At 39.7% G+C, this 12,885-nt stretch overlaps 1 protein-coding gene across 1 annotated transcript; it reads right to left on the bottom strand.

Annotated features, from left to right (window-relative positions):
* Positions 1–3,198: 3,198 nt before the first annotated feature.
* LOC138053872 (piggyBac transposable element-derived protein 4-like) lies at positions 3,199–4,998 on the bottom strand. Its single transcript, XM_068900411.1, has one exon. It carries the CDS (start codon positions 4,996–4,998, stop codon positions 3,199–3,201), a length of 1,800 nt encoding a protein of 599 aa, XP_068756512.1.
* Positions 4,999–12,885: the final 7,887 nt, after the last annotated feature.

Raw genomic sequence — 12,885 nt, 5'->3', positions numbered from 1 at the left:
CTGCCAACAAGCTCTGTGAACGAGATAGCCGCTTGCTGGACTCGCAACATTTAATTGTAACGCAAAAACCGGAAACCGCCTTGTCCTGGACAATAATAAAAACTCCATCAGTTTTTCGACACAGTCTTCACGCATGAAAGTGATCTGTCAATGCTGTCCATTTGCTTTTGGTTCGGCAAATTGTAAAACACAACAATTGGGCGTGTAATATTTACTACCGTCAGCGGGGTTAACATCGGTTCGCGTTTCAAAATCATAATAAACAAATTCTCCTTCTTTTTCTAACCTATTTTTCATTTCACTTTTAGAAACACTCCTCACATAACATCTGTGTTGGGCTCTGATATTGTATTTACAATTACACGTGTAACACTTTGCTTGAAAACAGACGTGTTTCTAGCTTCTTTTGAAGAATGAATCCGATATGCATTAATGCAATCACCTTCTTTATCACGCATGAAAACACCCTCGCAAGCAGCCAAATTTTTCTTGCAATAAGGACACACTATTACGGATTCACAGACAAATTTAATGGGATACTTGGGTAATTGTGAAGAAGAGCTCCCCAAAAACCCTGTCAGTCGACTGTTGGTCAACTGTCGGCCGACAGTTTGTTTTATGTTTGAGGCCAAAGTGTTGGCCGACTGTTGGCCGACAGTTTGTTTTATGTTTGAGGCCAAAGTGTTGGCCGACTGTCGGCCACAGTCGGCCGGCAGTCTGTGACCTGTTGGCAATGTGTCGGTAACCTGTCGGCAGGACAAACTAAAATGATCGTTAGAATTTACGCATCTGATAACAACTGATAACGTTTGATCGGTAAGTAGGTGAAGTCTGTCGAGTCATACATCACCATTACGGAATGTCACGTTAACTGCTCGTTTTTACCACAATTTTTCTTTTTTCTTAACCGATCGGTAACCTGTTGGTTAGCTGTCGGTCAACTGTCAATCGACAGTCTGCTGACAGGATTTTTGGGGAGCTCTTCTTCACAATTACCGATACTTGGGTGAAGCATTCCTCCGTAAATGATTTTCATAACACTCTCTACCACGAAACAATCTACCACAATACTCACAGTCTACAAAATTCGTGAAATCCTCGACTGAATCGCATCTACATTTACATTGTTTACACAGTTCAAAGTCACAGTAATGTTGATGAAGTGACTTAACAACTCTATTACAACCCTTAGATAGATAGATAGATAGGTAGATAGATAGATAGATAGATAGATAGATAGATAGATAAAGCGTTTATTAAAATACAAATCGCAGTCAAAAGACTGAATTACTTGTAAAAACTATTTACAATAAGTTAATAACATGTAAAATACAATGTAATATAATATCCTAAACTTAAACTTTTTACGAAAGCTTACACATCTTAGAGTTATTAAAAGTATAAAAGTATGAACATAGTATAATACGTAGCTAAAGGTTATATTAAGATCTCAACAACTGAGAGGCGTAATGCATTATAAACAAACTTCAAAATCTCTCTTGTCTCTTTGTCTGCTCTTCCTAGTTCTGTAGGTTATGGCATTAAGCGGCGGGAGAAGGTGATGGAGTTTGTGCCCCTTATTATCGACTATTTCCATAAACAGTTTGCGGCATAAAAGCTCCCGTCTATCATGAAAAGTGGACGTGCTAGATTTAGTTAGCGCCTCACTATAGTTAAGGTCTGGATATATTATCCTTAACGACCTTTTTTGGATCCTTTCCAATTGATCTGACAAGTACGCAGGCAAACGTGAGTTAAATGACTGACAGGCATACTCTAGTACTGATCTTATGCAAGCACAATAAAATTGAAGCAGAGATATACAGTCAATATCTGCGCGCTTAAGTTGTTTTAAACGATAAACTCTTTGTGATGCCTTTACGGTGACATTGTCAATATGATCATTCCATTTCTGATCGTCTCTAACAGTTAAGCCAAGGATTTTAGCCGATTTGACAACTTCGAACTGCTTGCCTTCAGATTCAAGGGGAGTAGAGGCACCACGTTTCTTACAGAAGTCTATTTGCATCTCCTTACACTTAGTTGGATTTAGGCGGAATACATTTTCATCCGTCCATTTGAGCACCCCATCCACTGTATTTTGCGGGGTACTTGTACTTGACTTAGGTATAACAAGTGTGGTATCATCGGCAAACTTCCACAGGGCGCTGGTAGTACTAAGGTCATTTATCATGGAAGAAAAAGCCATGGACCGATTTTTGTGCCCTGTGGAATGCCGGCCGGAACATTGACAAATTCCGAGAAGCAGCTGGAATCAAGTTTGACGCACCAAGATCTGTTTCGCAAAAAGTCACAAATCCAATTAACAACAGTAGGCTTAACACCGACGCTGTAAAGTTTGGAGATAAGCAAATTGTGATCTACAAGGTCGAACGCCTTCTTATAATCAAGAAGAGCCACCCTGACATGAGAACCTGACCCATCCGTAGCTTCCAGCCAACAATGTAGCATTGAAATGAGTGCGAAAGTTGTGCAGGAATTTGGAATAAAGCCGTACTGGTTAGGGTCGATACACTTCAATAAAACAGGCTTAAGATCTTCCTCAGTAACGAAGCCTTCAGCGCTTTAGAAAGCGTTGATGTGAGAGATATCTGTCTCAAATCTTTATTAAAATCCTCAATAGATTTCCCCTTAGGCAAAGGCGGAACATCAGCCAACTTCCAGACCCGTGGAACCTTGGATTCTTCAAAGGACTGATTCAGGACTTCCGTTAAAGCCGGGGCAAGAATATCCGAGTACGTTTTGAGCACCCAATTTGGTAAATTGTCGGGGCCACGGGCTCGAGACACACTTATCTGCTTGAGTTTTGTTGCAACGTGGTCCACTGATACTGATGTGGGCTCATCATCATCACAGGGCACAAATATGTCGTCAGCTAAAGGAGTGTAATCTTCCATCACACTCACGAAGGCCTGGTTTATCTTGTTAGCTAATTCTTGGTCAGTTTCTACAAAATCATCTTTCCTGAAATAAGCAATTTTCTCACAGTTATGGTGTACTTAACTCGGGAAATTTCCATCCCTAATCCCCAAAGGGAGAGAAGGAACTTCGTCATACTCTTACTTTACCACACCGTACAACTCAATGCCATAAGTTAAAATTACAAAAATAAGATCAAAATAAAGATTGTTCAAAGTCAAACTGGTATTTTTGCAGTTTCATTGTTATGTTCTGTGCCTAGCTTAGAAAGTCTTCTTTTGAATGGTAGTCATAGAAGCAATTTGCCCCTCCCTCTCCAATACACAAGTACACATCACATTGGCTGCACTTGAAAGTTGTCTTGTGCCTAGGGGAAGGATTATTTGGATTTGTTTTCTTTGATAAGAAGTGCTTCCTTTCACAAACTACACATCGGTGATTCCTTCCTTCTCCTTTGAAGGGGAAATGAGCGCCAACATTTACAAGCCGTGCAGGCTCTGGTGTATCCACACTTCTTTTCCTTTTGTTTGAAGCTTCAGCAATTCTTTCTTGAGAAAAGTTTCCAACAAGCTGTAAACAAAGGTCTTCTTTGAATGACAGAAGATCCCTTTTTCTTCTTCCTGCTGCATTATGATTGCGCTTGTGGCCCTCGACAATGTAGGCATTGTAAATACACAAAAGGACCATTTTTATGAAAACACGAAGGTACCACCGCTTTTGTTTCTTTGATTTGTTTACAGCTGTCATCTGGTCACAGAGGTCAACTCCCCCCATGAATTCATTGTAGGACTTGACAATCTGTGGCCTGTAAATCTTTATGGAGACCCAGTTACCCCGAACTTTTACTCTCCTACATACCACGTCAGCTGTATCTATCTCATCATCTGCATCAGTACCAGAGTCATCATTTTCAACCCAGGCTGGTACCACTGGAGGAGGGTGGATGGTACTCAAAAAGAACACATCTGTTTTATCCTTCCACCTCAAGGCTGTCATTTTTCTATCCTTCTCTGTGAGCCATGCCACATCTCCACGCTTTTGTAGCACAGTTTCTTTCAACTGGTCATGTGGGTAGCCCTTTCTTGGCCTTGCAGTTCCCGCTGCTAGAATACCTCTCTCTTTCAACAACAGGAAAAGAACTGGACTGGTGTAGAAATTGTCAACATAGAGATGGTGATTTGTGTTATGTAACTCTGCCACCAAATCCATTACAACTTGACCAGTCTTGCCGATAGCACCAACCGCACGGTCATCCTTTCCAGCATACATGGAGAAGTTCTTACAATATCCAGTCTTGGCATCGCAAAGTTCAAAGAATTTCACGCCAAATTTGACTGGTTTATCTGGCATTCTTACTTTAATAGCCACCCTTCCTTTGAATGGCACCATAGCTTCATCAATTGATATCTCACGTGAACAATTATAGAGTTCCTTGAATTTCTGAACGATGGAATTATAAATACCTCGCACTTTATACAGCGGGTCCTTCCTCTCTTCCTCTGATCGCTGATGTTCCGGGTCACAAAAGAAGACGTAAGATTTCAATTCGAAGAAACGCTTTCGAGAGCTCAGAACATTTTTAAACCCCGGAATTTGAAACAACCTTGTTTCTGCAGATGACAAGAAATACCGTTCGTCGCGTGGCACAACAATGATGTCATTCGAAATTATGAGAAGGGCAAGAAATGCCTTCAGTTCGGCGGCAGTGAGAGGACGCCAATTTTGAACTCCTTTCGACTGCGCATTCTTGTTGGTAAATTCAACGATCTTTCCCATGATTTCCTCAGTAAAATAGAGCATGAAAAAGTCAATAGCCCTACCAGAATCAGGCAAATTCACCGTTGGGCCTGGTGTCAGTTGAAATGGCTCTGTGTTCATATCGATCCGCCGCTTTTCCCAGGTCATGTTTTCAGGCAAATCGAACGGAAAACCTGCGAAGTCATCCTCGTTGTCATCGCTATCGAAGAGTTCTTCTAAAGCATTATTGCTTAGCTCCGATAAATCGCTTGAAGACGACGAATCTTCTGCAGAAAAATCGTCTTCACTATTTGAAGCCATTTAAAAATGGCGGCGGTGAAAGGATTTCATGCGTACAACTAAAAAGTGGAGTAACTCGAAAACTTTGTATGAAACCATGTGCTTTTCTCTCCGGGAAAACATTGCTTCATCCCTGCCCTAGGTAATTGGCAATTACTGAACCCTCCAAATGATAAATCGGCCAGGCTACATAGTAAAATATCGTGACTATTTTTTGGCCGCTAAAGGGGCCACCAGTGGTGAAAGGGTTGAAATGGATCGAACAAACCCCAAATAATTACGCATATGTTTAACAAACACATAATGTCCTCTAGCGATACAAAGATAAATAGTCTTACTATGGTGTACTTCTTATTCAACTCAGCAACCACGACATTCTCCTTGTCTCCGTCAAAAATCCGTCAATGACAACCAGGCCATATCCCTCGAATAGTTCGTTTTTGCGAAAAATCTGTTTCAGCTCTACCAACGTGATAGGGTAATCTTCACTCCTTTCCATGTATATTGTGGTACATTGCTGACTCTACACAAACGAAACATCTTTCTTCTAAATTTTCTCTTGTGACCATTATAGCGGAGAGGTTTCCACTTACGAGCGCCATGTGAACTTGCTAATACATATGTACCACATCTATAATATTGTACAACGTTTTGCTCTTTTGCTGGCATATTTTAGAGTACATCAATTAGGCACAGGCACCCTGTATTTCACAAGTTCTGTAAAGGATGTGGAAATGCTTTATTCACATAATATAAAATTCAGGTTTGGATGAAAGCTTAAGTAGACTATATACACTGTAACTACACGAAACGTTTTACTAACGTTAGACTAACATGAAAGAATTCGTTTATGGAACTCAGTCGACAATATTTTACACATACGGCCATTGCCTGAATTGTCTGGCAAAATATCCAGTCTACTTTCAAAACACGAGGGCTCAAAGTGTTCGGAACAGACGTGGCAGTGCTACATTTGGGGCAAATTTTCTCTCCTTATCTGAGCAAGCCATTTGCTTAAATGTCCTTTATCTTTTAACGGAAGGCGATAAAAGCTTATTCCTCTTTTAGAATCTCTAGGTGATCTATTGGAACAGCCTACGGCAATGCAGTGAACATTTGGCACGGACGCAAGTGAGCGCAATGACGTCATGCCATGCAGCCCAGCCTTTAACATGGCGGTCAAAATGGCGGACCTACATCGTGTGAATGTTATGAGCTATTTTCTAGGCAAAACGCGCTAAGAAAGGACAAATACGGACAAATTCTGCAATTTTTACTCAAAACAAATCATTTGCTCTGTTAAAAATGTGCAACGAAAACTTCGTTTTTCACCTTCCGTTCTCCTTTAAAGCAAACCATTCCGGGTTACTAGTAAGGATGAGGTCAGTCAGTCAAGGACATGGAGCAGTTAGTAGCGCGAGTGGGTTTAGTAATTGTATTAGTCATACAAAAACGGTCACAAAACTCAGCTAAGTGGAGCAGAATTCCCAGTAGTGAGCATGTTAAAATTCAGATCGCCGATGATGAGCAGCTCATTTCTGATGTAGTACAACGCTTCAGCTGCAGAATATAATGATGGAAGAAAATCACTTGGCTTATTTATAGTTGGAGACCTGTAGCATGCTAGGACAATGAATCTTGAGTTGTTATGGCCTTTTACATCGATACATATAGACTTCATATCTGATGGTTCTAGTTTTGATCTCCTGTAGGCAGAAACACTGTTCCGGATGTACACCAACAGGCCGCCACCTCCCTTTTTCCGATCCCGCCTCAACAATCTATATTGTGGGTGTTGCAGGAGAAAGCTATTACATGTATTACATTACTTGGTTTCTGAGATGACAAGAATGTGAAACAGGCCTTCATTTAGCAATAATTTAACTTCATCAATCTTGTTCCAAATACTATTAATGTTTATGAGGGCGATAGTCACTTTAGGACAATATAAAGCGCCTGTTTGCTGGCTATGAACCGCTTGAAAGTTTGTGTTCAATACGTTTATAAGGTGAAGTGGCCTATGTAATGGTCACCTTTTATCGCGAGTTTACCTGGAATGACCTTGTTAAGGCATTTAGCTACATGTACCTGGTTGTGTAAACTAGTGAAGGTGGAGGGAGAGTCTATGGTAATGTTTATGCCAGAGTGAATGTTGTGAAATTGAATCTGCTTTATCTTCTTGTTAGATATATCTTAAGAAGGTTCTATTGACCCTGGAGAGGGCATGTCAGGTCTTGAAACTGATACAGGAGCTGTAAATAAAGCCATTTTATCAGGGATTCAGCGCCTGAAAGAAAGTATCGCAAGCCTACAATCTCGGTCATAAATAGTTGTAACACTTCGCTTGAACAGCATGTGAAGCACATCAAAGCTGTTAATAACTTACCCCTCCTCCACCCTCCAATCATTGTTGCATTTAATGGTTGGTTTTTGCACTCCAACCCATAAACATCAACATTGAAGGGGGAGAGGGGGCAAATTGCCCTCTGTGTTACAACATTTGTGACCGAGACTGTAGCTGGCTATCATGGGGCTCATGATGACTTCGAGGACGATTTAGAGAGCAAAGATGTTTCATATGTGTCAGTCCAAAACGATTTGGATAATATTGCAAGCAGTGGACCAGCTGCTGTGACTGAGTGTGAGTCAGGTACGGATGTTCTGCTTGACTACTGCTGTCAACTTGATGTGGAAACGGATGCCAAAGCACCTAAGATTGATGAAAAGGTGGCTGAGGCTTGATGAAAAGGTGTTGTTGCACTCCAACCCGTAAACATCAACATTGAAGGGGGAGAGGGGGCAAATTGCCCTCTGTGTTACAACATTTGTGACTGAGACTGTAGGTGGCAATCATGGGGCTCATGATGATTTCGAGGACAATTTAGAGAGCAAAGATGTTTCATATGTGTCAGTCCAAAACGATCTGGATAATATTGCAAGCAGTGGACCAGCTGCTGTGACTGAGCGTGAGTCAGGTACAGATGTTCTGCTTGACTTTCACTGGCGAAAAATGTCTGATTGGTCGAGGCCTTGTCATGTGACTTCAATACCTCAAATCAAACATTGCTGCCATTCGGTGTTTATTAGATCAATTTTATTAGATCTCCGTCGACAAAAAAAGACTCTTTTTCAGGCCAGTAAAACGCATGAATGTTGACTGCATAGTGCGTTTCTATGCCAGCGAGATTATCTTTTAAGCCAACAGGGCTGCGAGGGAAATTTCTTTAAAAATTTCACGGTCAACGTGAGTCTCGGTTGCTAATGTTCGAGTGGAAATTCGTTTGTGGAGCTTACCAGCTAATGGATTACCATCTTGATTTCAATTCATGCGTTTATCTTCTCAAAAGTGGAACAAAAAGATACCACTAAATTTCCAAATGGTTTCTCTTCCAACTAAATAGTTACACACTGTTTCCGCGGGGTCCCGTGTCTAACAGAAAATGTTAAGATTTTAGCATTTTTTTGTCAAAATTAAGTTGTTAAAATTGCCATTCAAGTGGTCCATAGAGGAAAATTTATTAAGACCAAGGGGAAAATTAAGAAATGTATTTCAGTCGTTCAAAAATAAATTTTAAAGTGAATTTAGCAGTAATAATAACCATGTCATAGCACCTCATAATGGGTACACTAGAAGGAAACCTTTTAGTTGCAATTATATTTTGTTATAGTTGTTACAAGCAAAATGCCAATTGTTTGTTTTCCTCCAAATTATAGAAATAAACAGATTAGGTTAACTCTGAATAGCCAAAACAACTTACTAGCAGGGAGAATTTTACTGTAACAAAATATTACTACAGCTAATAATACGCTTTCACCACATTGTAGTGGGGTAGTGTGACAACAAAAATACTTAATCAGGAATTGATTTTATCTTTCAGCAATAAAACAGCAGGAGGATATAAAATTAGGTATTTTCAAAGTTTAGAAAACTTGTTGAAGGTGATTCAGTGCCACCCCTCCAAAACGTTTCACAAATTTCACGCTGGCCTACTAAGTACTTCCAGTACAACAAATTATCTAACCTCTCTTTGCAGACTCTGGTTGCAACACAGCTGCTTCAATAATTTTAATCCCCTTGCATTAGATTTAACTTTCAGAAAAACCATAACTTCATATTTCCGTCATAATCGTTCAAAGACATTGAGCAAAAGCATACAAAGCTAAATTTGAAAGGGACATAATCCTATGTTGCAGTTTTCTGGATACGACTTCACAGAAATAACTCCTGTTACCTTTCCATATGTAAAGAGGTCCCATGATTTATGAGTCAATTAGTCAATGAGTCATGAGTCAATGAGACTCACAGTCAATATAGCAATAATTTATTGATCAAGCCTAAGCCCTCGTTTCAGTGATTAGGCCTAAGCACTCTCTGAAATTTTAGCTTTCATTTTATGGGTTAGGGTAACTGCACTAACTCATTGACTCATGGCTCATTGACTTAGAAATACTTAAGACTCGTATGTAAAAAATATTTGCAATGCATGAATTTTTAGCAATTGCTGTAAATAATAGTAAGCATTCCTACCATTTCAAAGGATGAATAAATTAGTTGAATGCAGTAAGTGTAAGAAGTAAAAAAAGTGGTCCAATTTATTTAAGCTGTAATCAATTTCCATCCTTGCTTTAGTCCCTGGATAGGGTTAAACAATGGTGGTGAAGTGAAAAAACTACCCCAAGGGGTACTGCTTATGATACTGAGACCAAACAGCTGGCAGAGTTGCTGTAGTACATTTAAGGCTATAAATCTGAAAAATGAATGGAACTGTAGAAAAATTTGGTAAGCGAGCAAGTAGCTTTTACTTATGAATTGTAAAATGACAGTTATTGGTCAATTTAGAACTGGTTCCCCTAAGGGGTCAGATTTCTTTAGCCTACATCCAGAAAACAAGATTCTGTTACCGTTAAGGGTTGTTTAAAAAAAAAAGACCCCTCCTCAGCAAACTGCATCCTCATGTTTGGATTCTCATTGATTTAATGACTTTAACGATATTATGCAAATTTGTTCTACAACAATACTCAAATACCATAAAAGTATTTTTAACCTAACTCTTTTGCAAAGTTTACTCCTTGAGCTACCAGCTTCAACTTTGATACTTTGTTCTAAAAGCCAAAGCCGTTGTATAGCAATGGTGGAGGTGATGATTAGTCACTTTGTTTTGGTTCAAATGAAGAAAGAAAGTCAAAGTAATGATCGCACTTTAAAACCCTTTCACCCCTAAACCGGCCATACTTGGTATTTTACTCTGTCTAAAGCCAGAGTATTTTGCTCTGTCTAACACCAGACGATTTTACTCGTCAATGGGGAACCCCATGGAGTCAACAGTCTTACAGTACCTCTCAACATAAAGAAAATGAATTCTGTGGACTTGAACATTCCCAAAAAGAAATGCCGTATATTCCAAATATGGTTGCGTAAACTCTTCAAGATTTACCTGCTTCAGGAACTTCAAATCAATGAATATTTTGAATATTTTTCCTGAACTCCTGCAAACTTTGTACACTTTTTAATGGTTTTCCCTTAAAAAGTAACATTCAGAAATAATGCAAATACAACTGAGGCTGTTTTGCATTATCTACAAGACAAGACAACAATATCCTTTATTCAAACACAATCAATAGTAAAGCAATAACACATGCTTGTGTGGTCATGTGCTAGCTACAATAAAGATACACTACAGGAAATAAAAGCTTAAAACTAACTATGTGACAGACATAGGATATCTACACATAAGGGATAAGAAAAATAAATCAATTGCTATCCAAAATATCATATTGCAAATACACCAAAAGGTAGCGGTTGATTGACAAGTTCCTTGTGCAACATATTTTTTACCAAAATTATTTTACTGCCATCAACCCCAATGAGACCTTATGCATGGGACACTGTTTCTAGCTGCAGCTCCAAATCACATAATATATTAATAAATTTTGCCATCTAAGAAAAGAACAAACATGTGGGGTGTAAGCAAAAAAAGTCCAAGGCAATAAAGCTTCCTTTCAGCCTTTTCAGGAACAACTATCCACTGTCAACCATACTTGACTCAAAACAGAATTTCCTTCATCCAACAACACATGACAGTCCCCTAAAACCAAAATCGCATCATTAATGCTTCCAGAAAACAATAGTCTAAAAAAACCTGAATCTATAGATACCTATATACATCTGTACCTACACTTCTGTTCTTCCAAACATTATTTTAAGTAACATGGATTTTGATTTTGATTTTAAACTCAAATTAATTGCAAATCCATAACTTGGTAACTACTTGAACGCAAGGATTGTTGGGTTGTGACTGCTAAAAAGTATAATAACCTAGACATTCACCAGAAAAGCGAATATAAATGACCTTAAAAGCAGCTATTTAAAATATTTGATACTAGGGTTACGTTCCGAATGCGACAATCACATTCAAAATCAAATTCATATCTGATCGAATCATTGATCATTCATGTAGAGGTGCCGATCGTAAGGTGTAACGCAGAAAAAAATAACCTTCACGTTGAACAATATTGCCATTTCCCTGCCACCTGGTACAAGCCAATTCACACATGAACGGAAACCTTAGGAATCCTCCTTTCTGCACATTACAGTAACTTTTTGTACCCGGTGGCAACAAACTTTCCACATTAAAAATTGTGGAAAACACTCACCTGTTTCGCAGCTCTTTTCCCACGAAATAAAATTTTCCAGGAGCACATTTTCCAAGGATGCTGGTTGGATTGGACTTTCAAACGATTTACACAACATAGTCGTTCTCTAACAATACATTCCACTTGAAACTGGCGTTAAAACTAGCCTTGATCGCTCTAAAAAGAACGGAAACCAACAAGCTACCGATTCTCAAACGGCAGCCATTTTTCTGTTCTTCTCAGGAGTGCTTTTTTCACGAGAGCCAATGATAGTCCCGAAAACGCGTCACGTGCCATATCGCGCGACTCATGCGCAGACATTTTTCGCCTGTGAATGCTTGACTACTGCTGTCAACTTGATGTGGAAACGTATGCCAAAGCACCTAAGCACCCAAGATTGATGAAAAGGTGGCTGATGTTGTCAATAGGCTGTTTGTGAAGCGTGTGAGTCAAGATCAAAGCAAAACAATCATGAAACGCCACAATACTCGAGAGAATGTGATGGTGCGTTTACCTAAGTGTGAGCAGAGTATCTGGAATCAGCTGCCTGTGAAGACGCGGGTGAATGATGTGAAATTGCAGTCGTCTCAAGCATTGATATTGTCCTTGGTTAATTGTCAGCTTGAAGTGGCTAATAAGCTTGTAGAGTCAAAAGCTTCAAAAGAGTTGTTAACTTCCTGCCTGGATGGGCTCACGCTTGCTATGACAGCTAATTTTGAGTTAAGCCACAGACGACGAGAGGCCATAAAACCCCAGTTCAAGGCGGAGTTTGTGAAAGGTTTATGTACATCTACGAACCCAGCAGATGAGTTTCTGTTTTGGGGTGATCCCTCCAAGAGAGTGAAGGAAATCGCTGAACTTACCAAGTCAAGTTTGTACCGTCATTTTAAGATGGATACTTTGAGTTCAGTTATTACGATGATTTCTCTTGGGGCCTTTTTTGCATCTCTAGACCTTAAGCATGCCTATTATTCGGTGCCTATTGCTGCAGAACACCGGACGTTTCTAACTTCTGTTGGGGTGCCCGGCTATATGAGTTTAACGCTTTCCCCGTGGGTTTGTCCAGTTCCCCAAGGATTTTTACCAAGCTCATGAAACCCCCTTTGGGTCACTTGCGGCAGAAAGGTTGCACCATTTCTGGTTACATAGATGATTTTTTCGTGCTGGGGAGTAGCTATGAGGAATGTCACGAGTATTTGTTAAAAGCTGTCCTCCTTTTCCTCAAGTTGGGATTAACCCTGCACCCTGAGAAGTCGGTTCTGGCTCCTTCCCAGT

The sequence above is a fragment of the Montipora capricornis genome, chromosome 6, assembly GCF_036669925.1.
Source record: "Montipora capricornis isolate CH-2021 chromosome 6, ASM3666992v2, whole genome shotgun sequence".
In the NCBI taxonomy this organism is placed as follows: Eukaryota; Metazoa; Cnidaria; class Anthozoa; order Scleractinia; family Acroporidae; genus Montipora; species Montipora capricornis.
Note: the sequence above shows the minus strand (reverse complement) of the source record. Positions and strands in the feature narration are given on the sequence as shown.

Coding starts and splice junctions, on each gene's coding strand:
- LOC138053872 (XM_068900411.1), bottom strand. CDS start 4,998: ATGGCTTCAAATAGTGAAGACGATTTTTCTGCAGAAGATTCGTCGTCT.